General features: G+C 44.6%; 1 protein-coding gene across 2 annotated transcripts in view; it reads left to right on the forward strand.

The window, feature by feature from the left end:
* Window positions 1–25,728, forward strand: part of LOC106580794 (rap1 GTPase-activating protein 2) — a 109,244-nt gene that overhangs the window by 10,171 nt on the left and 73,345 nt on the right. The window contains exons 1-2 of one of the 2 annotated variants that reach the window (XM_045703601.2): window positions 7,154–7,382; window positions 11,598–11,633. In XM_045703601.2, coding sequence (XP_045559557.1) covers window positions 7,339–7,382; window positions 11,598–11,633 — 80 coding nt within the window. In that variant the 5' untranslated portion in view covers window positions 7,154–7,338. Of the gene's footprint in view, window positions 1–7,153; window positions 7,383–11,597; window positions 11,634–25,728 lie in introns of those variants that run through there. The other variant, XM_045703602.2, reaches the window with a different exon arrangement.

Here is a 25,728-nt window from a genome sequence, read left to right on the forward strand (position 1 = left end):
TTTTTTTTATAAAAAAAAATAAAAATTGTACTGGCCCCCCACAACCCTGGCGTTGCACACACCATGCTGGCGTTGCACACACCATGCTGGCGTTGCACACACCATGCTCTACCAACTGAGCCACAGTTGGTTGGTTTCACTATATATTTAATGGTTTGTCCCATGTGTGTCAATGAGTGTTTCACTGCTCTCTCATGTAACATACCGTATCTGCCTGATTTAAAGTCTAATCTCCTGCACTCCTCCATCTGTCCCCCTCTCCCCCTCTTCCTCCCTTCACCCACTCCCTTTTTTACTTTATGATTCACTTTGAGTGCATTGCAACGTTTCTGCCTAGCCCTTGTCCAATTCTCTCTCTCTCCCTATCTATTGGTTTTCTATCTATTTCTCTCTCTATCGCTCAATCTATTGGTTTTCTATCTATTTTTTGGTCTCTCTCTCTTTCTCTCTCTCTCATCCTCCCTCTTCTCTCCCCCCTGCTCTGTATTGCTTTCTCCCCATGACTCTTAAATCTCTAGTGGCAGGAGGTGGGGTAAAACTGAGGGACTGATAGAAAGAGCCTTGATAAGGCTGCTTACGCAGACAACAGACAGTCCGAAAACATCAGTACTGAGCATTGTCACTGTCACTCACTCCTACAGAATAGGCAGGCATCAGGCTGAGTGTCTGATGGCGTTGACATTGGAACGAAGGTTTATTGATGGCTGTCTCTGTCGGGTGTCAGGGAATTCTGGCGTTGGCTATTTGGCATTGTAAAGTCTATTTGTTTCTGGTCAGGTCATGTGCTCAGGAAAAACTCCAGGCTCAAATAATGAGACAGCAATGGAGTGCAAAAGCACTTTCATATTGTCTTGAACATTGTATTCGATCACATGTTACTACATGTCTTTATATTCTTTAGTAATGTGTGAGGACACACACCACTGGAGAGATAATCTTCTTAGGGACAGGCGTCCCGTCAACAGGACAGTTGGAAATCATGCAGTGCCTTGTGTCACGATCACAGATTTTAGAGAAACAACAAATGTCTGTACATATAAGTGTCTTATATCGGCTGAAAGCTTAAATTCTTGTTAATATAACTGCACTGTCCAATTTACAGTAGCTATTACAGTGAAATAATGCCTTGCTATTGTTTGAGGAGAGCTCCTAACGACAAAACACTTTTTTCACCGCGATAGGTTTGATAAATTCACCTCTGAAGATGAAATGTGTACTTACATTCTGAAATCTTGCTCTGATTTATCATCCAAAGGGTCCCAGAGATAACATGAAGTGTTGTTTTGTTAGATAAAATCCTTTTTCATATCGTAAAAAGGTCCATATAGCATGCACGATCGATTTTGTATTTCCACTCGTTCAATTTGCAAAGAAAGGAATCTGTGAAAATCGAACCCTAAACGTTGTTTCAACCAGTTACATCACGTTCTTATTTATTCCTCAGACATCCTAGAACGTAACCAGAATTCACTATATCATTAGGGGTGTAGTATATCCTATAGGACACCAAATTTGGTCAGAGAGCAACACCTTCATGGCACGCCGATGACGCGGGCGGTCTTCACTTGATTGACTGTAACTTTGTCAAACAAAGCTAGCTAGATAGCCAATGAGCTGGGCCTTCTGGGAGTATCTGTCGCAAAATGTAGCTGTTAACCTTGTGAGACAGCAAGCCTTTTCCTTTCGGACAAAAATTATAAGAATATGGAGAGTTATGAAGTTATGAAAACTGGGTGTTTTGCAAATGTTGAACTTATAATATGGCTACTAATACTGGAAAAGCTAAATCAAAGTCCAAGTATACAGATTTGACGATATTCTTGCAGAAAAATGTAATGTGAATGTAAATGTCTCCTTCACGATTTGCCCAAATGTACCTGGGTGACTTCACACTAAATGTCATGTAGTTTGCTCATACTTCAAGTTATCCATCTGAAACTGCTGCCATCTTGTGGACACCATTGGAGTGATGGTTTGATGTGGGACCTTTCTGTTGCACTTCAAAGGTGGTGGTAAAAATAAAATAAAAAAACATTTTCTTCTACCAGATCTATTGTGTTATATTCTATTTACATTTCCACAAACTTCAAAGTGTTTCCTTTGAAATGGTACCAAGAATATGCATATCCTTGCTTCAGGGCCTGAGCTACAGGCAGGTAGATTTGGGTATGTCATTTTAGGCGAAAATTGAAAAAAAGGGGGATATCGCTAAGACTGGGGAGATATCAAGAACTCTAGTGTTGATCCATTACTGCAACTGAATGATTCATGACTTAAATGTACTTCTGCCTCTTTGTACCTTCTGTGTGATGATTACATAAACATGGACGTAGTGTACTGTACTCACTTATACTGTGTGTCCCAAATGGCACCCTGTTTCCTTCATAGTGCACTAGTTTTGACCAGCACAATAAAGAGAATAGGGTGCCATTTTGGACGAAGAGAATAGGGTGCCATTTTGGACACAGCCGCTGTCATTCAATTCATCTTTTCCTATTCTTTCACATCAAAGAATGTATTTCCACTGGGGAAAAGAAAGCACCAAATATTTCTTCATTCCCATTGGGACTTAATGCCACATTGAGCACAAAATCTACAGTTAGAAAACATACATTGGGTCAGTTTAGTGAAAGGACTGATGGTGTTGCCGGTTAAAGTATAACCTCAGGGGCTTTCTGATCATATATCTAAAGCATGTGTGTCAAGGAACTGAAAAGGCCATTCTTCTGTAAATATGCTGAAGTGTGTAGGGAAGTTATTATTACATTTTAGTCATTTAGCAGACGCTCTTATCCAGAGCGACTTACAGTAGTGAATGCATACATTTCATATTTTTATTTATTTATTTTTGTACTGGCCCCCCGTGGGAATCGAACCCACAACCCTGGCGTTGCACACACCATGCTGGCGTTGCAAACACCATGCTCTACCAACTGAGCCACAGGGAAGACCCAATTATGTAGTGGAGCTTGTGATTAAGAGCTGCTGCCTGTCAGATTTGTACAGTACAACAGTACATTGTGCTGTGTTGAAGTATACACACTAGTATGTGTCATCAGGTCAGAGCTTGCCTGGTCTCCTTCATGTGAAGGTTTACTGAGGTGTCTAAGGCCGGGATTCAATGCAAGGCGTGTTATACTGTACAACCGATAATGCGCCTGTGGCAGTGTTCCTGCATTTGCGGAGATGGCACTCACGGTAAACACTGCATAATATGTCGGCTTAAGCGGAAATTACATTACGGATTGAAACCCGGCCTCGGATTGTGCAACTGACACACAACACATTTGTCACAATAGTTGTGACACAACAGATTTGATGAGTGTATCTGCATAATTTATTTTGACACAATTGTTGGGTCTGTTCTCCAGAGCCAGACAGACGCAGATAGAGCACAGCTAGTGGCCATCCACTAGACAATAACAATGTACTTGAGCACTGAATTGGGTTTCAATGAGAGATGTTTTCATGATGGAGATAGTGATTCATGTCATAATGTGAATGGCGCTGGGCACCCAATCTGGCTCATCTAAAACACAGACAGACAGAGTGCTGCTTCACTGGGAGCGCTGCAAATTGGAGTTCAAGTGATGCTCATCTCATTTAATTGATGTTCTCTCATTCTGAAGCTTCATTACACTTTAAACCTCAAGAGTTGAGGAAACCGATTTCACTTAATTATTTAATATATCAAAATGTATCAAATTAAATGTTATTTGTCACATGCTTTGGAAACAACAGGTATAGACTAACAATGAAATGCTTACTTAAGGGACCGCTTTCCATGCAGTAGCAGAGAGAATAGTCTATGACTTGGGTGGCTGGATTCTTTGACAATTTTTAGGGCCTTTCTTTGACACCGCCTGGTATAGATGTCCTGGAAGGCAGGGAGCTCAGCCCCAGTGATGTACTGGGCTGTACACACTACCCTTTGTAGCGCCTTGTGGTCAGATGCCCAGCAGTTGCCATACCAAGCGGTGATGCAGATAGTCAAGATGCTCTCAATGGTGCAGCTGTAGAACTTTTAGGAGCTGAGGGCCCATGCCAAATCTTTTCAGCCTGCTAAGGGGGAAGAGGCATTGTCGTGGCTTCTTCATGACTGTGTTGGTATGTGTGGGCCATGTCAATTCCTTAGTGATGTGGACACAGAGGAACATGACGCTATCGACCCGCTCCACTGCAGATCCGTCGATGTGGATGAGGGCGTGCTCGGCCCTCTGTTTCCTGTAGTCCACGATCAGCTTCTTTGTCTTGTTGACGTTGAGGGAAAGGTTGTTTCAGAGTACAGTTACTTGATGTGATTTTGTAGTCAATACTCAAACTGATAGAGTCACTGTGACCATATTGTGACAATCGTCAAAAGGAGTAGACCAAGGTGCAGCGTGGAAAGTGCTCATATTTATGTTTATTGTAACTCAGAACACTCAAACAAAATAACAAACCAAGGAAAACCGAACGTCACGTACTACAGGCTTACTGAGCTGACAAAAACAAGATCCCACACTGAAGGAGGGAAAAAAGGCCTGCCTAAGTATGATTCCCAATCAGAGACAATGACAGACAGCTGCCTCTGATTGGAAACCATACTAGGCCAATCAAAGAAAAACAACAACATAGAAATATGACACATAGAATGCCCACCCCATGTCACACCCTGACCTAACCAAACAGAGAAAAACGGCTCTCTCAGGTCAGGGCGTGACACATATAGGGCGTCCAGATTTGGGTTGTATCCGCTTAAAATGTTTGAGTAAATCAAAAAGGTTGTAAATACATTGAACTTTAAGCTCATTATTAATTAAATACAAAAGTTAGTGGTTTGAACTCTAAACAGATGTGTTAAGACATTTTTTATATGAAGTTTATCACTTTTTAGGGAAGACCCAGATGTAGACAGTGTCGAAGTAACAAAAGTTTATTACTAAAACAGGGGGCAGGCAAAACGACAGGTCAAGGGCAGGCAGAGGTCAGTAATCCAGATCAGAGTCCAAAGGTACAGAATGGCAGGCAGTCTCAGGGTCAGGGCAGGCAGAGGTCAATAATCCAGTGTGGTGAGACAAGGTACAGGACGGCAGGCAGGGTCAGGGCAGGCAGAATGGTCAAAACCAGGAAAACTAGAAATAGACAGGAGCAAGGGGGGAAAAAAGCTGGTAGGCTTGACGAACAAAACGAACTGGCAGCAGACAAACAGAGAACACAGGTATAAATACACAGGGGATAATGAGGGGAGATGAGAGACACCCGGTGGGGGGTGGAGACAAGCACAAAAACAGGTGAAACAGATCAGGGTGTGACAAAGTTGATTGAACTTAGAATACAGACATTTTGTAACTCTTTTGTAAACTCTTTATAAGACAATACATTACATATCTCATAAGGCCTTATTTTGAGGCCTTGTTTTACAGGCGACATCAGGCCTGCAAGTAGGTTGGCAAAACTCCAGTAACTTTCCCAAAATTCCCAGATTTTCCCAAAATCCTGGTTGAAGGATTTCCTGCTTATTCCCTCCCGTTTCCAGGAATCGTCCAACCGGTTTTTCTGGAAAACCTGGTAACTTTTCAAAATGTCCCAGAATTATTATTAAGGGTTAAAAAGATACTCCAGGCCACTCTTCAATGTCTAAAAATAAAAACAAAGATATATCTGCAGTAGAGCATGCTGGGAAATATAATAGTTAGTTATACTTTAATTCATGTCAACAATTACTTGACTAACCTCTGCTTAAACAAATTGTAATTTCTATGTGATATTACCTAAAAAATGTGAGTACCTAGTTGTCCTGACAGATTTTGAGGTAGAAATACTTAATTGGTTAATGCTCAATAAACAATACAATAAACAAGGCAACAAATGATTATGTCAACAGTTGTTTCAAATCAAGTTGTTTAAACTTGCCGTGATAAAGTTGTACTTACTTCAAAAGTTATCATTTGTGTCATAACATTTTCAAAAACATAGTTGATATGACTTCTCGTTTAGTTTTGAGTGAGTACCACGTAAACATTTGAAGTAGTAAAGACTTTACGTTGACTTTGAGATCAACAAAAAGTGACTTGGCGTTTATAGTGATTCCAGATACGAGACAGTGTGGATAAGGCTACTGGCTGTTTCTTGTGTCGAATATAGGAAAAACCCTGTATTTCAATACAGAGAAGACCAGTAATAGTCATAGCTGTTTATTTTAGTCCTAAGAATGTAGCAGAGCTGGAGCAGGAAGGGCCATCCTTTGTTCACAGTCACATTGCAGCTGTGTTCCAAATGGCACCTTATTCCCTATATACAGTAGTGCACCATATAGCAAATAGGGTGCCCTTTCAAAATTTGAGCGAAATAAGCTTTTTGTGAGTATGTAACATTTCTGGGATCTTTTATTTCAGCTCATGAAACATGGGACCAACACTTTACATGTTGCGTTTATATTTTTGTTCAGTATACATACAACATATAAGGCTTTTTCCTGGCAGGAGCGGCACGAGGGAAATCGACAGTACATCCATAATTCAGACATGTCTAAAGCAGTGAATGTACTGTACAGTACATCTGAATGTACGGAACATGTACTGTACGCTACATATTCATGTTGTATATCATGTATGTGATTGCATTGGCAATGACCACATTGATGGAAATACATAAATCAAGTAATGCCCTCATGAATACAGCTGTGGTAAGTGCATAACAGAGGAAGTGAAACTGGCTGTGGCAACATGTCCTTCCTTCTTGTGGGCAGGTTGAGAGCGTTGGAGGGTGTGGGATGTAGGTGTGATGGAGATTTCAGTTCAGTTCTCTCTCACAGCTTCTTAGACAACTGGTGTAGACTAACAATGAAATGCGTACTTACGGGTCTTTTTCCAACAGTGCAGTTAAAGATACAAAAAAAGGACTAATAGCTAGACAACAAATAAATACACAGTGAGTGTGAGACAGTTTGGAGTCAGTATGGGTGTGTGTGGAGTCCAGTGTGGGTTATATATATATATATATATATATATATATATATATATATATAGAGAGAGAGAGAGAGAGAGAGAGAGAGAGAGAGAGAGAGAGAGAGAGAGAGAGAGAGAGAGAGAGAGAGAGAGAGAGAGAGAGAGCAGATGAGAAAGTTTTGCCTTTCCTCTGGCCCCTCCCAGCCACAGACTCTCTCCTCCCATGTTTGTGGAGCTGAGTTGTGTGCTGAGAGGTGCTCAAGTGCCAAACTGTGTGCAGAGGTAGGACAGGTGAGGGAGGAAGGAACAGAGCAGCACTGCCTACTCTTCTTCAAAGACCGAGAGAGAAAGAGAGGAGTGAGACAAAAGAAAGTGAGAGTGTCAGTCCCAGAGACGTGCCCCTGTAAGAATGCTGAGAAGAAAGAGGAGTGTATCCTTTGGGGGATACGGCTGGTACGTTACCTTAAATCCCTTAGGGCTGGTGGCTGGCGGTATGGCCTGAATGTGTGTGAACGTGGGTGTGTGAATTCAGCAGGCTGCCGTTGCTCAGACTAGAGCTGAATGTGTTTCGAAAGGAAGGGTGGGTGGAGTGCTTTATCTGTTCCACTGTGTGTGTGTGCGTGTGTGTGTATGTGCAACACTTCTGCAACAGTTTGACAGGCTGCTGTTCTGTCTCTGTGCGGTCTCTACCAGGGGGAATGATCACAGATGGTTGTCAATTAGTTGCTTTGTGTTATTGTCCTCTCATCTGTAGGACTCTGTTTGTGTTATTGTCCTCTCATCTGTAGGACTCTGTTTGTGTTATTGTCCTCTCATCTGTAGGACTCTGTTTGTGTTATTGTCCTCTCATCTGTAGGACTCTGTTTGTGTTATTGTCCTCTCATCTGTAGGACTCTGTTTGTGTTATTGTCCTCTCATCTGTAGGACTCTGTTTGTGTTATTGTCCTCTCATCTGTAGGACTCTGTTTGTGTTATTGTCCTCTCATCTGTAGGACTCTGTTTGTGTTATTGTCCTCTCATCTGTAGGACTCTGTTTGTGTTATTGTCCTCTCATCTGTAGGACTCTGTTTGTGTTATTGTCCTCTCATCTGTAGGACTCTGTTTGTGTTATTGTCCTCTCATCTGTAGGACTCTGTTTGTGTTATTGTCCTCTCATCTTTAGGACTCTGTTTGTGTTATTGTCCTCTCATCTGTAGGACTCTGTTTGTGTTATTGTCCTCTCATCTGTAGGACTCTGTTTGTGTTATTGTCCTCTCATCTGTAGCACTCTGTTTGTGTTATTGTCCTCTCATCTGTAGGACTCTGTTTGTGTTATTGTCCTCTCATCTGTAGGACTCTGTTTGTGTTATTGTCCTCTCATCTGTAGGACTCTGTTTGTGTTATTGTCCTCTCATCTGTAGGACTCTGTTTGTGTTATTGTCCTCTCATCTGTAGGACTCTGTTTGTGTTATTGTCCTCTCATCTTTAGGACTCTGTTTGTGTTATTGTCCTCTCATCTGTAGGACTCTGTTTGTGTTTTTCTAGTGGTGTTTTTAATCTAGATATTTACCTCTAGAATGCAGAAAATGTGGTAGCTTTTTGTGTTTTTCTTTTAAGTTTGTTTAATGACACATCTATCTGTTCAGAATTATTGTTAGGTATGGCTAAAAGACAAGTTTGTGTGTTCAGTTCAGACGTTGACTTTGACTCCTCCACCTCCATGGTTACTAAAGAGGACATCTGGGATTGAAACAACAACCAAGCAGACACCCTGCCACTTGTTTGGTAAACAGCTGAGGAATGGGAACATCCATGAGATCCAAAAATAAAAACTGTTTTTAAGCTAAACAGTTTTTGTTTATAATTATATTGTTTATGGAGTAAAACAAACTCATATTTTGGGTAAGACAGTTGAACTAAGCTCATGAGGCATTTATAAGTTATATTCTTCAAGAATCAACAGCTATATTCATTTATATGTACCAACACCAGATTGCCCCTTTTAAGTGCATTTCTTACACTACTTATGTCAGCTCATTCATTTATGTCTGATCTCAGTTTGCACGGCCAATATGAGATGTTCATGTGTGAGAGTTCAAGAGTTGTTCTATGGATATTTCAGTGGCTCTCTGTGAGAACTGAAAAGGCATCAATCGCGTCAGAAGAGAAAAATGCTGACAAAGTGTGGTGAATGGAGCTTAGCATCACACCTTCACACACTTCAGTTCAGGTACACACACACACACACACACACACACACACACGCACGCACGCACGCACGCACGCACGCACGCACACACACATTTTGTGTTTATGTGTGTGTTACTGTTGCTCTACAGCAGTGTTTCCCAACCCTGGTCCTCTGGTACCCCCAACAGTACACATGTTTATTGTAACTCTGGATAATCACACCTGATTCAACTTGTCAACGAACCATCAATCCCTCAATGAGTTGAATGAGGTGTGTTTTTCCAGGGCTACAACGGAAATGTGTACTGTTGGGGGGTACTGGAGGACCAGGGTTGGGAAACACTGCTGTAGAGAGACCATGAGACAGCGTAGGAAGATAGCTGGTGAACTACCCTCTCTCAACTCACCTCAATGTTTCACTGCATCGATGCTGTCAACCCACCACGGAGGCAAAATGTTAATACACTCAAACCACTTTCTCATGCTGAAACAGGCTGTCTGCTGCCAAACAGGCACAGTGTTGACTACAGTACAACCAGCAGAGGTTAAAAGGTGCTGAAATGAATTACTGCGTCCACGCTGAAGTAATCACTGTTAGGATTTTTGCTAAGCTACAGCTTTCTACTGTTGCTCTAGAGCTGGGAACACTGTTATCTGTGGCCTGCCAGGTGTATGCCAGCTATGCCAGTCTGCTGTTGGGGTGGCATTTCTGAAGGTCAAGCCGGACATTAGAGAGAGAGAGACAGAGAGACAGAGAGAGAGAGAGAGAGAGAGAGAGGTGTCAGGCCCATCAGATGGCGAAGGAGAGATATAAAGTCATGAGGGAGGAGGAGAAGAAGAGGTAGCATAAGGAGAGATGGTAGATCATTAATAAGCCAAGCCACCTGTGATGCTGAGGCACAATGTTGATGGAGGAGTGCCTCCACTCTCCACTGCATCTCTGTGTATTTATAGTATAGGTAAAAACACACACACACACACACACACACACACACACACACACACACACACACACACACACACACACACACACACACACACACACACACACACACACACACACACACACACACACTCCATATAGATGGAGAGATATAGTCAGAGGGTGTGTGCAGGCTTCCTATCAGATAATGTTCTTGAGTTGGCGTATGCATCAGCTTTGTGGTCAGGCCGGGGCAGGGCCATATTTCAGCCCTATAAGGCCTCAGAATCATTGTCCCTCAGAATCATGGTACACAGCCAGTGTAAAGCTGGCAGGGTGGAGACAGCAGAGAAGGGTGGGGAGGCTGACTGGGCGAGGATGACCAGACTGTGATGCCTCTTACATGGGGGGGTCACTTTATGGTTGTTGTTGACCAGGGATGACGATTACTACAGAGAGGCCATTCATAGAAGCATCCAGAAAGATTGTGATGATGATATTCAAAGCACTGGACAACATTCAAAACATATTTGTTTATGTCAGAGCTGACAAGGAAGCTGGAATAGACATCAAATGGCACCTTATTCCCATATACTGCACCTCTTTTGACCAAGGCCCAAAGGGCTATGGTCCAAAGGGCCCTGGTAGAAAGTAGTGCACTATGTATGGAAAAGGGTACATTTTGGGATGCAGTCATAGATACTACTAGGCTAAGTGACATACGGCTTTAGTTAGGGAGGATAGGTCTACTGTACTACGTGTCTTGACATTTTCAGGACAGTTGTCATGAAGGTCATTCATGGTTATGAGAGGTGTCCCCTCATGTCTATGATGGCATTATGCAGGGTTCACCACACACAGACAAAACACAACGCCCACCAACGTCACTAACAAATATATATGTTTTATCTTATTTGTTTTTATAATGTAAAACCAGACTGATTTTCAGCCTTTAGAATTACCAAAGTAACAGGCAGTGGTTTTAAATCATTAACCGTCATTAAAATCATTAAATCATTCATTAATTTCTTTATTGCTGTTTCCCGGTAGAAAATGTTGAAATGTCTATTGCTTCCTCTTTTCTTTGTGGATTTCTATTCTAACCAGCGGAGTCTGGGACTGAAGTGAACGAAGTACGATAACAACTGCTCTTAAAAATGTCAAACAGCTATAGCCAACCGTAGGCACTGTGTGAGCAGTAGGGGGTGAATGGCTGTTTTTAAGGCTTTCTAATGTAGGTTTAAATGTTGTCGATGGTTTATGTATGTCTGTCATTGAAATCTGCTCAGAGTTCATTCTTGATGACTGGCCTGTAAATGTGTTTATGTTTGAACTCCATGCATCTCAATGCATCTAAAATGTCTCTATACAACACTAGTTATTTCATCTATTACATTGGAAGGGCCAACCATGTAACATCCTGCTAGCGCCACATAATTAACTGATAACATATACAACATCATGTTTTGTTTCATGACCAGTAACCTCTCTCTCTCTCTCTTTCTTTCTCTTTCTCTCTCTCTCTCTCTCTCTCTCTCTCTCTCTCTCTCTCTCTCTCTCTCTTTCTCTCTCTCTAGGATTGACAAGTCCACAATCGCAGCTCTGAAAGGCCGGTAAGTGTTCCATTGACACTGAGTTGAGAGGAGCCGAAGGGCCCGTGGCCCTCTGTGATTTCATCTCCGGTCCGCATCCACTGAACTATACACCATTTATTTATCCACAGTCATGTACTATTCTACTGTCCCTTATTTTGCAACTGTTTTCCTCCTTCGCTGACTGCCCTGTGGGAGTTCACACGCTGGGATGCAGGGGCTGTCGCAGAATATCTGCATTCACAGAGAGAGTTAAAAGGAGGGGGAGAGAGAGAAGAGCAGTGGGGGAGTGGGGGAGAGGGGGAGGGACGGGGAGAGGAAGAGAAGATGGGGAGTGTGAGGAGAAGGAGAAGAAGGTCCCGTGTGGCTCAGTTGGTAGAGCATGGCGCTTGCAACACCAGTTGAGCATGGCGCTTGCAACACCAGTAGAGCGTGGCGCCTGCAACACCAGTTGAGCGTGGCGCTTGCAACACCAGTTGAGCATGGCGCTTGCAACACCAGTAGAGCATGGCGCTTGCAACACCAGGGTCGTGATTTCGATTCCCATGGGGTGCCTGTCTGAAAAAAGTAGGAAAATGTATGCACTTACTACCATAAGAGCGTCTGCTAAATGACTCAAATGTAAGAAGGGGGAAGGAGAGCCTTAGGCAAAATGGATGGCACATGCTTGCTTAAAAATGCGTGGGTTAGCTGAGAAACGCTGGCACACTCCATGCATGATTAGTGACTGCCATGCTTTCCTAGCGTTAGAGTTCAGGATTTTTTGAAGTTCCTCTCTTAGCCTTTCCAATCTCCTCCATGGTTGGCTACACATACTGGAATTGACCCTACAGAGCTGAGGGGATGGGGCTGACTGGCTGGCTGACTGACTGGCTGGCTGGCTGGACACACACAAACTGAGCCACTGTGTGTGTAGGTGTTTGCGAGATTGTGTCTACCTGGGTGGAGGGAGACCGTCTCAAGGAGTCTTGCTAATAGGGCATGGGTGGGGAAACTCGAGCCCATTCAATCCAGACCGCGGGAGGTTTGAGTAAAAAAGAATAATTATAATAAATACAATTTCAAAAATAAATATATCTTGTATTTTATGTAATTGTATTTGCAGGGCTCCCTTGTAAAAGACTCACTGGTCTCAATGGTGACTGATTAAATAAAGGTAAAAATATATAGTGCATTTGGAAAGTATTCAGACCCCTATACTTTTTCCACATTTTGTTACGTTACAGCCTTATTCTAAAATTGGTTTAAAAAATATATATTCTCATCAATCTACACACAATAGCTCATAATGACAAATCAAAAACAGGTTTTTAGAACAGAAATACCTTATTTACATAAGTATACAGACCCTTTTCTATGAGACTCCGAAATTGAGTTCAGGTGCATCCTGTTTCCATTGATCATCCTTGAGATGTTTCTACAACTTAATTGGACTCCACCTGTGGTAAATTCAATTGATTGTACATGATTTGGAGAGGCACACACCTGTCTATATAAGGACCACAGCTGACAGTACATGTCAGAGCAAAAACCAAGCCATGAGGTCAAAGGAATTGTCTGTAGAGCTCCGAGACAGGATTGTGTCAAGGCACAGATCTGAGGAAGGGTACCAAAAGATGGCTGCTGCATTGAAGGTCCCCAAGAACACAGTGGCCTCCATCATTCTTAAATGGAAGAAGTTTGGAACCACCAATACTCTTCCTAGAGCTGGCCGCCTGTCCAATCTGAGCAATCGGGGGAGAAGAGCCTTGGTCAGGGAGGTGACCAAGAACCCGATGGTCACTCTGACAGAGCTCCAGAGTTCCTCTGTGGAGATGGGTGAACGACAACCATCTCTGCAGCACTCCACCAATCAGGCCTTTATGGTAGAGTGGCCAGATGGAAGCCACTCCTCAGTAAAAGGCACAAGACAGCCTGTCCGAAATCCCGATGTGGCCCTCGAGCCAAAAACTTTGCCCACCGCTGTAATAGACGTTGCCGTAGCGATGAGAGGAGCATTTTGCGGTAAAGCTAGAGATGAAGTAGTCTGTGTTAGTCTCCCGTTGGACATGTACATTGATCCGGATTCTGCTTCACAACCCCACAGCTATTCATAGCCACCCATGGGATGACCAAGTTCACTGCCACGCACAAATATACACATCAATTTTTTTTTTTCTTCTTCTCTTCTCTTTCTCTTCCTTAGCTTCCCATCCTCTCATTTATACATCTACCCTTTCCACTATCTCTGTCACCTTGATGTTGAGTAGAATCAGGAGGAGTGCACCCTACTCTGTGATCCGTTGCAGACCCTCAAATCAAGGTTGCATCCCAAATGGCACCGTATTCCCTACGTAGTGGACTACTTTTGGTAGCGCACTATGAGTAGTGCACAATGTAGGGAATAGGGTGCCATTTGGGAGGCACCCAAGGTGTATTTTAACATGCCGCCCTACACAGGATATGTTAAATAAGGTTGGCCTGTTGCCTGTCTGTTTGTATAATGCTGTTTGGAGTGGGCCTGAATATGAATGAGGTAGTCGTGACTGACTGTGGGCCATGCTCCTGCTGTAACGGTACTGACAAGTGCTGGCCAACTGACTGGCTTGGTTGTTGGGCTGCTGGGTTGCGTGTCCGTGTGTGTCTGTCTGTCGAAGGCTGAGCAGGGAGCAGCAGAGAGCCAGGTTCCTGCTGTCACTGTAGCTCCCTGGAGCTCCCCACTGTGTGCCCCCCAAGCGAGGTCACGGACCCAGGCATGTTGGTGAGAGAACAGGGGGCCGTGGTGGAGGGAGAGGGGGAACTTCAACGCAGCTGGCTGCAGGTGTGTGTCTGTTGTTCACCGGCTGCTGTAGAGCTGTTGCGCTCGCCGTCCTTCCTCCCTCGCTCACAGCTCTCATTAGAGCCCTGTGTGTGTGTGTGTGTGTGTGTGTGTGTGTGTGTGTGTGTGTGTGTGTGTGGTGTGTGTGTGTGTGTGTGTGTGCTGGCTTACTTGCATGTCAGAGCAGGTCAGTGCGGATTTGCTGATGGACCAAGCGGGCGATGCTCCTGCGGATATGAGAGGCTGTCAACAACTCCCTCCCCCCTCTCTCCCTCCTTTCTCGTCTCCTCGTTCCCCTGCCACTACAAAGAGAGCTCTCTGCATTCAATTGCACCCAAAGCACACCACCTCATTAATAACGCTATAATCAGGGCTGAGTGTATGTGTTTGTGAGGGGATAGTGAGGACAGACAGAGGGTTGAAAGGAGGAGTGGAGGTCGGGTAACTCGTACCGTGCAAAGATGCCTCGCAAAATGTGGTGAGTCCTCTCCTTTCTCTGTCTGCGTTTTCCTTTTCTTTTGTCTGTTTGTCTCTTTTTGCTGAAGACGGTGTTTCACCTGAGGCGTTTTTCTTGTGGAAGACGGAGAAAACACCCATAGTACGTACCACTCCCCAGTCATTCTATAAACACGCTTCTCTGGATGCTGAGCGCCTGTCTGTCTGTTGACAGGTAAAAGTTCACGCTGGCTTTTTCTTGTCTCCAGGTGCATAAGGAGCATTTTTCTAATCTAGAGTTTTTTTTGTCAATAGTTTTCATGGGTTAATGTTTTTTTTCTCTTTTCTCTTTTCTCACGTCTCACACTTTTCTCAGAAAGTCATCTTGGGCTGAAATGTTTATACTACGGTATTGAGATTATCAATGACTTCCATGTCTGATGTGTGGACATATGCTGCATCTCAATGGTACCCGATTCCCTTTATAGTGCACTACTTATACTGCACTCTTCCTTTCCTTTTCCAGAGCCCTCTGGTCAAAAGTAGTGCACTATAGGGAATAGGGTGCCACTTGGGATGCGGCCATACTGTCAGAGCAGGAAGGTGATGGACAGACACACTGTCATGTCAGATGAGTGTTGTCGCACTCCTCTTCTCTGTCTGCTGTCTCTGCCCAACCCTCTCCCCTCTGTCCCCTCTGTCCCCTCTGTCCCCCTCTCCATCTCTCTCCCCCTCCCTCTCTCCCTTTCAACCCCTCTCTCCACCTCCCTCTCTCCCTTTCTCTCCCCTCTGTCCCCTCTGTCCCCCTCTCCATCTCTCTCCCTTTCAACCCCTCTCTCCACCTCCCTCTCTCCCTTTCTCTCCCCTCTGTCCCCTCTGTCCCCCTCTCCATCTCTCTCCCTTTCAACCCCTCTCTCCACCTCCCTCTCTCCCTTTCTCTCCCCTCTGTCCCCTCTGTCCCCCTCTCTCTCCCCCTCCCTCTCTCCCTTTCAACCCCTCTCTCCACCTCCCTCTCTCCCTTTCTCTCCACCTCTGTCCCCTCTCTCTCCCCTCTCTCTCTCTCTCCCCTCTATCCCCTCTGTCCCCCTCTCCATCTCTCTCCCCCTCTCTCTCCCTCTCTACCTTTCAACCCCTTTCTCCACCTCCCTCTCTCCCTTTCTCTCCCCTCTGTCTCCCTCTCCATCTCCATCTCCCTCTCTCCCTTTCAACCCCTCTCTCCACCTCCCTCTCTCCCGTTCTCTCCACCTCTGTCCCCTCTCTCTCTCCTCCCCCCTCTCGCTCCCCTCTGCCCCCGTCTTCTCCCCGTCTCTCTCTCCATCTCTCTCCATCTCTCTCCTCTCTCTCTCCCTTTCACCCTGTCTGTCTGTCTGTCTGTCTGTCTGTCTGTCTGTCTGTCTGTCTGTCTGTCTGTCTGTCTGTCTGTCTGTCTGTCTGTCTGTCTGTCTGTCTGTCTGTCTGTCTGTCTGTCTGTCTGTCTGTCTGTCTGTCTGTCTGTCTGTCTGTCTGTCTGTCTGTCTGTCTGTCTGTCTGTCTGTCTGTCTGTCTGTCTGTCTGTGTGACTGGGCACCATGCAGATGTTGATCCTATAGGGAGATGTGATGTGTTGTATGTCTGCCGGGGCTGCAGCGCTGCAGCTGCTGCTATTATCTCTGTAATCCTACAGGAGGCAATTAGGAGCTGTGCAGCAAGGCTAATTCCACATTATCACCCACTGAACCACCCTTAGACAGTACTCACATACACACATTCATATACGCATGCACGCACACACACACAAAGGCGTGCACGTGTGCACACACGAGTGACTCTGCATGTGAGCTAGCTTTCTTGGAGCAGAGGTAACATGTCTGGCTCAGGCCCTTTGGATGCCTGGTTCACACTTCACCACGGGACCTTCACTTCATTACCCATATTATTATCTGAGAGAAGTCGTTTTTTGGCTAATTAATCCATTTGCCCCGGTATAAATGTTAACCATCTTCAAGACTCGGAGACAGATTCTAAAAACATGACTCACACAATGCAACCTACACCGTGCTCCTCCAACCGCCAGCAACACAGAAAACGTGTTAACAACGGAGCTATTATCTATCAGAGAGGAAATCATGTTTGTTTCATCGCTTTTTGCCCAGGTGGAAATGTTAACTGTCTGCAAGGATAAGCGGAAGCTATTTTTGGAGCGTGGCATTTACTCTCTGTTGTTTTTTGGGGAGGGAAAGCCTTAATTTGGAGGAGGGCTGGGTAAGCGAGCAAAGGTCCACCTGTGCTTGTTCGGTCTCCTCTCTCGCAAGGGAGGTTTTTTGTAGTGTGTTTTCCCTGACATGACCTCTTTTGTCCTACAATGCACACCATAGTGTACCCATTTAACATTGTCAAGTCATGTTTGGGTGGTGGGAGAATTCTACAGGCTCATTCTCCTTCCTGTAAATGACTATTGGTTTTGTTGTTCTTTATATTGTGACAGCAACTCAGCATCTTGTTTAAGGGAGAGTTATTATGAGTCATGCGTAGGCTGAGCGTGAAATGGGTTGAGAGTTTATGGGTTTCGTGAAGGAGGTGATAGTACCACACCCGTCCCTTTAACCTCGAGACGGACTTCCTTTCACACCTTCACCTTCCTCACTCCTCCACCCCGCTTCCCAAGATTCAGAACACACTGAACACGAGCCCTTTCTGCTCAGAGACAGCTACTGTTACAGCTCACGCTGCAGAAACGAACTGTGTATAATGACATCCCAAATCTGGGCGCACGACTGTTCTGATGTCAAATGTAAGACTGTTGTATACTGAGGGCTAAGTCCTACTTTGAGATCAGTGTCAGTAATGTACAGTAATGCATTGACCTAAATAGAAGGTTTGTACATTAGATTATAAGGTTATATCCAGTGGTGTAAATTACTTCAGTAAAAATACTTTAAAGTGCTATTTAAGTCGGGGGGTTTTTGGTATCTGTACATTACTATTCATATTTTTGACTACTTTTACGTAATTCCTTAAGAAAATATTGTACTTTTTACTCCATACATACAAAAGTACTCGTTACATTTTGAGTGCTTAGCAGGACAGGAAAATGGTCCAATTCACGCACATGTCAAGATAACTGATCATCGCTACTGCCTCTGATCTGGTGGACTCACTAAACACACATGCTTCGTTTGTAAATGATGTCTGAATGTTGTAGTATGCCCCTGGCTATCGGTAAATTAAAAAAAATAAGAAAATGGGACCGTCTGGTTTGCTTAAGATAAGGAATTTGAAATGATTTATAGTATATTTGAGTAATTACATATACTTTTGACACTTACGTATATTTTAAACCAAATACTTTTAGACTTTTACTCAAGTAGAATTTTAATGGGTGTCTTTTACTTTTACTTGAGTAATTTTCAATTAATGTAGCTTTACTTTTACTCAAGTATGACAATTGGGTACTTTTTCAACCACTGGTTATATCTAAAGTTAGGCTACTACTCTGTCTACAGCTGTTTAACCCCTAGCTGCTGTTTACCTCGGCTTCCTTCAAGAGGGTGGTATTATACAAGCCTTAACCAGTCCAATGCTCTTTTAGTTGAACTGAACAGATGCATTCACATGAATTATCTGTTAACCAAGCTCACCCTGTGACTCACCCTAGGCCTCTTTTCATTCAGTGACCTGCAGTATTTGTCTGTCGCTGCCGTCAACGTGTCATATGTGTTTTGCCCACTGGAGAGAACCAGAGGAGAGTGAGTCAGTGTATTTCCAGTCTTGTATTGAGTGGAAACAACACATGCCCTGTTATTTCTCATCACACCACTAGAGGGAGGTGTGTCCTTGGTTCTCCTCAACTCAAATCAAATCAAAGTTTATTTGCCACGTGCACCGAATACAACAGGTGTAGACCTTACAGTGAAATGCTTACTTACAGGCGGAATAGTGCGGAAAAAAAGGTGTGTGTGTGTGTGTGTGTGTGTGTGTGTGTGTGTGTGTGTGTGTGTGTGTGTGTGTGTGTGTGTGTGTGTGTGTGTGTATATAGGTAAGTAAAGAAATAAAACAACAGTAAAAAGACATTTGAAAATAACAGTAGCAAGGCTATATACAGACACCGGTTAGTCAGGCTGATTGAGGTAGTATGTACATGTAGATATGGTTAAAGTGACTATGCATATATGATGAACAGAGAGTAGCAGCAGCGTAAACTCCTGGGCATTAAAGGCGCTGCACGGTCAATCCGACGTCTGCATTGGTTGTGCAGCATTTACGGTGATATGGCGTCTGTAGAAGTCAGGGCATTCATCCTTCTTGTGCTTCACCGAGCTGCGCAGAGCTCCCGCCCTCACCTTCCGTCAACCAATCATGTCAACGTGGAGCTATACGGAGCCCTCCGCATTGTTCCAAAATATGAGAGGCACACAGAGATGCGGTACAGAGCTCCATTTGGCCTCTGCATGCTTCCGGAGGCTCCGCAGTTGCGTCACACCATCCATGTAGTGCCTCCGACCACATTTTCGGATCAAGTATAAATTGGCTCTCAGGCCTATACCTGTTATACCAGGCAGCAGTGTTGGTTGGTGCTGATTTGTTGTGGAACAGGAACTGCTGGATCGCGCTTAACGGCACGTGTAACGCTTATCACTTCCAAATATCTGAGATTTATCCAAGAGGTTAAGAAATGCTGTCCTCACAACCACAGACTTGAACAAAGACATTTTCTATTGGGTCAAAAGTTCTGTTTGTTTCTGTGAAGTTTAAAATGCATGATATATAGTGAAGATGACTGAAAAATGATGCACCATCCTCGATCTTCTCATTGCTCCTCTTGGTGATCCTCTCCGATGCTCTGACTGACTGCGTTTTGAGACGTAATAATATCTCCAGAGCAACACGTGTCTTCAACCAAGGAGCCCGAAGGGAGGCTGAGCCTGTTGCCACGGTAACAGGACAGACTAAACCCTTATCGTCACGTATTCATCACCTGAGGGATCTTCCGCTGGCCCCATAACCACGGAGATCGGATCTGGGGTCCATGGCGACCACGGAACGTTCTAATCTGTGTTCCGGAGTGCATTGGTTACCATGGGGAGAGGTTGCTGAAGGGTCATGGAGGTAACGGCACATTGTGCTACAGGACGTTTATGATGTGGTTGCATAATCTGTTTGACGATGAAAACTATTGACCCCTTTGAGGTAACGACTGGATAACCTATTAACCATGTCTGTCTGTGTATGCCATCCGTTCACTCAATGACGTGACGGATTGATCTGGTACTGGAGCTGAAGAGAGAGGAGTGGCTAGGCTGCGTGTGTATTACAGTATCTGTTGTAAGGCACAGTGCTTGTATTTGCTGGATCTTCTAGGTAGAGAGCTGCAGTCTCTGATGACAGTGAATATCTCCCTGAAGGTTAGGCTCACTGCCTGGTGATAGAATTACAACAATACAACAATACACACACAGACACACACACACACACACACGCACACACGCACGCACACACCAGATCACCTGTTTTACGGTAAACTCTGTCTCCTCAGCCTAAAACCTTCAGTGGGCCAGCTGCCTCTTTTGAACAAATATTTACTCCTTCACTTCCCCACTTGCTGGGCGCTGAAGCTCTGATAAGGGCACCAGCTGCCCCCTTGGTTTTAATGGAGCTCTATAAAGGGCCCATAAAGTAGCCCCTGGCCTATAGCGAGCCAGCCTCTGTGTCCAACGGCTGAGTGGACAGGGTAAATGCACACATGCATGGGCTAAATGGTAAATGAACCCCTCCCCCTACTTTTATACACACACAGAGGTGGGGCGGTTGGGAGAGAGAGAGGGAGAGATGAGACGTGGGGAGAAGTGCTTTTCGTTTCTCCTATCCCCCTCGCTTTTATGTGTCCTCATCATTGCGTACATTAGAGGTCAAAGTGGAGGCTCGTGAGCCGGTCGGCGGAGCAGACAAGCACAGCAAAACGCTTCGTACAGTACAGTTGACACACGTGTATTTGACAATGTGTTATTATTGAAATGTTCTGTGTTATAGCTTTGTAACGACGGTCAGAAATCAAGGAATAGTTATCCCAAATGGCTAAATAAACAATGTTATTTTATTAGTTGAAAATATATAAATCTGTACTGTGGGCCTAGGTATTTTGATATCCTGTTATATTCAAGCTCATGTAAAACAGAAATCAGACCCTTCATTTTAGATGTCACGCTTGTTTTTGATACCGAGTATTGTATCTGTTGTCCGTATACTGTATCCTCCTTAGTGTTATTATGCGTCTCTTTCCTTTCAACAAGGTCAGCCACTGTTGCTGTTGGAAACGAGCGTCGAGGAAGCAGGGAGCTGTGTGGTAACAAATGCACGTCCGAGCAGCATGTTAGCCACTCTCCTTCAGCCTCAACCAGAGAGAAAAGAAAGAAGAGCTCCTACATTGACAGATAGTGAGGCCACGATAAAGAGACAAAGTTACTTCACAGTGGTTGAACATCCAGACAGAAAGAGAAAATAAAGTCTTCTCTCAGATTTCTCAATTTTTTGGGGGGGGCCCTAAGGTTGCCCTTTCTTCTGCTTCCCTTGAGACTGGCTTAAGCGTAGAAAAACCAAGTGAAAGGACTAGAAAGAGAGATGGAGACACAGGGGAAGAGAAGATAGATTGTGAGAGCGAGAGGGAGAGAAAGAAGAAAGAGAGAATGATGAGAGCGCGAGCCTTGGGCACCAATGGCACATGGTTGCTTAAAAATGCATGGGTTGGCTGAGAAACACTGCCACACTCCATACATGATTAGTGACAGACATGTTTCCCCAGCATTAGTGACAGATAAAATAGAAAATAATTGTATTTTCATCAAGGTCTGATCTCTGTTGACCTCAGCGAGGACATTTTGAGTGTATGTGTTTTGGTCTATGCGTGCCTTGCATGCATACATTCATGCGTGTTTGAGTGTCCACTCTATGACACTTTTGGGTTACAACTTGGGTCAAACATTTCGGGTAGCCTTCCACAAGCTTCCCACAATAAGTAGGGTGAATTTTGGCCCATTCCTCCTGACAGAGTTGGTGTAACTATATCAGGTTTGTAGGCCTCCTTGCTCACACACACTTTTTCAGTTCTGCCCACAAATTTTCTATAGGATTGAGGTCAGGTCTTTGACCACTACAATACCTTGACTTTGTTGTCCTTAAACCATTTTGCCACATCTTTGGAAGTATGGTTGGGGTCATTGTCCATTTGGAAGACCCATTTGCAACCAAGCTTTAACTTCCTGACTAATGTCTTGAGATGTTGCTTTAATATATCCACATAATTTTCCTGCCTCATGATGCCATCTATTTTGTTAAGTCACCAGTCCCTGCTGCAGCAAAGCACCCCCACAACATGATGCTGCCACCCCCGTGCTTCCCGTGAAGCACGGGGGTGGCAGCATCATGTTGTGGGGGTGCTTGGGATGGTTGGGATGGTGTTCTTCAGCTTGCAAGCCTTCCCCTTTTTCCTCCAAACATAACAATGGTCATTATGGCCAAACAGTTCCATTTTTGTTTCATCAGACCAGAGGACATTTCTCCAAAAAGTACGATCTTTGTCCCCATGTGCAGTTGCAAACAGTAGTCTGTTTTTTTATGGCGTTTTTGGAGCAGTGGCTTCTTCCTTGCTGAGCGGCCTTTCAGGTTATGTCGATATAGGACTTGTTTTTACTGTGGATATAGATATTTTTGTACCTATTTCCTCCAGCATTTTCACATGTTCCTTTGCTGTTGTTCTGGGATTTATTTGCTCTTTTCGCACCAAAGTACGTTCATCTCTAGGAGACAGAACGTGTCTCCTTCCTGAGCGGTATGACGGCTGCGTGGTCTCATGGTGTTTATACTTGTGTAATATTGTTTGTACAGATGAACGTGGTACGTTCAGGCGTTTGGGCATTGCTACCAAGGATGAACCAGACTTGTGGAGGTCTACAATTTTTTTTCTGAGGTCTTGGCTGATTTCTTTTGATTTTCCCATGATGTCAAGCAAAGAGGCACTGAGTTTGAAGGTAGGCCTTGAAATACATCCACAGGTTCAGAAGCTTCTATAGCCATGACATAATTCTCTGGAATTTTCCAAGCTGTTTAAAGGCACAGTCAACTTAGTGTATGTAAACTTCTGACCCACTGGAATTGTGATACAGTGAATTATAAGTGAAATAATCTGTTAACAATTGTTGGAAAAATTACTTGTGTCAGTCACAAAGTAGATGTCCTAACCAACTTGACAAAACTGTAGTTTGTTAACAAGAAATTTGTGGAGTGGTTGAAAAATGAGTGATAATGACTCCAACCTAAGTGTATGTAAACTTCCGACTTGAACTGTATCTGTGTATTTCTGGTTATGTCTGGTCATGTGTAGATATCATGTTGAAAGGAACACTGCTCAAAAAAAAGGGGAACACTTAAACAACACAATGTAACTCCAAGTCAATCACACTTCTGTGAAATCAAACTGTCCACTTAGGAAGCAACACTGATTGACAATAAATTTCACATGCTGTTGTGCAAATGGAATAGACAACAGGTGGAAATTATAGGCAATTAGCAAGACACCCCCAATAAAGGAGTGGTTCTGCAGGTGGGGACAACAGACCACTTCTCAGTTCCTATGCTTCCTGGCTGATGTTTTGGTCACTTTTGAATGCTGGCGGTGCTTTCACTCTAGTGGTAGCATGAGACAGAGTCTACAACCCATACAAGTGGCTCAGGTAGTGCAGCTCATCCAGGATGGCACATCAATGCGAGCTGTGGCAAGAAGGTTTGCTGTGTCTGTCAGCGTAGTGTCCAGAGCATGGAGGCGCTACCAGGAGACAGGCCAGTACATCAGGAGAGGTGGAGGAGGCCGTAGGAGGACGACAACCCAGCAGCAGGACCGCTACCTCCGCCTTTGTGCAAGGAGGAGCAGGAGAAGCACTGCCAGAGCCCTGCAAAATGACCTCCAGCAGGCCACAAATGTGCATGTGTCTGCTCAAACGGTCAGAAACAGACTCCATGAGGGTGGTATGAGGGCCCGACGTCCACAGGTGGGGGTTGTGCTTACAGCCCAACACCGTGCAGGATGTTTGGCATTTGCCAGAGAACACCAAGATTGGCAAATTCGCCACTGGCGCCCTGTGCTCTTCACAGATGAAAGCAGGTTCACACTGAGCACGTGACAGACGTGACAGAGTCTGGAGACGCCGTGGAGAACGTTCTGCTGCCTGCAACATCCTCCAGCATGACCGGTTTGGGGGTGGGTCAGTCATGGTGTGGGGTGGCATTTCTTTGGGGGGCCGCACAGCCCTCCATGTGCTCGCCAGAGGTAGCCTGACTGCCATTAGGTACCGAGATGAGATCCTCAGACCCCTTGTGAGACCATATGCTGGTGCGGTTGGCCCTGGGTTCCTCCTAATGCAAGACAATGCTAGACCTCATGTGGCTGGAGTGTGTCAGCAGTTCCTGCAAGAGGAAGGCATTGATGCTATGGATCGGCCCGCCCGTTCCCCAGACCTGAATCCAATTGAGCACATCTGGGACATCATGTCTCGCTCCATCCACCAACGCCACGTTGCACCACAGACTGTCCAGGAGTTGGCGGATGCTTTAGTCCAGGTCTGGGAGGAGATCCCTCAGGAGACCATCCGCCACCTCATCAGGAGCATGCCCAGGCGTTGAGGGAGGTCATACAGGCACGTGGAGGCCACACACACTACTGAGCCTTTGACTTGTTTTAAGGACATTACATCAAAGTTGGATCAGCCTGTAGTGTGGTTTTCCACTTTAATTTTGAGTGTGACTCCAAATCCAGACCTCCATGGGTTGATAAATTGGATTTCCATTCATTATTTTTGTGTGATTTTGTTGTCAGCACATTCAACTATGTAAAGAAAAAAGTATTTAATAAGATTATTTCTTTCATTCAGATCTAGGATGTGTTGTTTAAGTGTTCCCTTTATTTTTTTGAGCAGTATATTTCTCTCAATACCTTTATCTCTCTCTCTCACACACACTCCCGCAGGATCACACACACACTCCCACAGAGATGGGACACACAGCTCTGTGTTTCTTATCTACAGTCATAAATGACTTGCCAGAAATCTATTAAAACGGCAATTTGTGCCCGTTCCATTTTGTGCGTCAGAGACGGCAGAGGAAGTCTGCTTAGCTAAGCTCCAAACAAATCTCTCTCAAAGGAGGAATAATTTCCCCCCCATATTAATATCCACACCTGGGGATGTTGTCACTAGTGTTTTTATTGTATTGTAACTGTGGCTGTTCAGATTTGTTGACACAGCTACGGATGGAATACTAGTGGATGGCTTTTGTATTCTGTTGCATGGAGCTTTTCAGTAGGGCTTCAATAGCTAGGTAGGCTCATGGCAGTGGGATCGCATCGTATGTGAAATCAAATGGTCGTGTTTCATCCCTCATCTGTACCTCTCTCTCTCTCTCTCTCTCTCTCTCTCTCTCTCTCGCTCTCTCTCTCTCTGTTCCTCTCTTTCTCTGTCCCTCTCCCCCTTGCTCTCTTCCTCCCCCTCCCTCTCTCTGTTTTCTCTCTCCTCCTCCTTCTCTCCTTCCATCCTGGTGGCTGGCTCCCAGGACCAGGGTGGGCGAGGGGTTAACCCCGCTGTCAGCTCTGGCTCTGTCATCCCTCTCAGCAAATAGAATGAGAACCAGGAAATTGATTTATGACACAAATGAAATAAATGACATTTTCGCCCGGAGGATGAAGAAAGAGAAGGGGAGACGGACTGACTGGGCTCACTGTTGCAGAACAAAACAAGTCTTGAGCTATTCAATTCAGATATAGAGGCATAGAAGAAGGGAGGGGGAAGGTGTGTGTACATGTGTACGTCACAGGAGGCTGCTGTCGGGAGGACGGCTCATAATAATGTCCGGAACTGTCATGTC

This window comes from Salmo salar, chromosome 20 (genome assembly GCF_965601325.2).
Source record: "Salmo salar chromosome 20, fSalSal1, whole genome shotgun sequence".
NCBI classification, from domain to species: domain Eukaryota; kingdom Metazoa; phylum Chordata; class Actinopteri; order Salmoniformes; family Salmonidae; genus Salmo; species Salmo salar.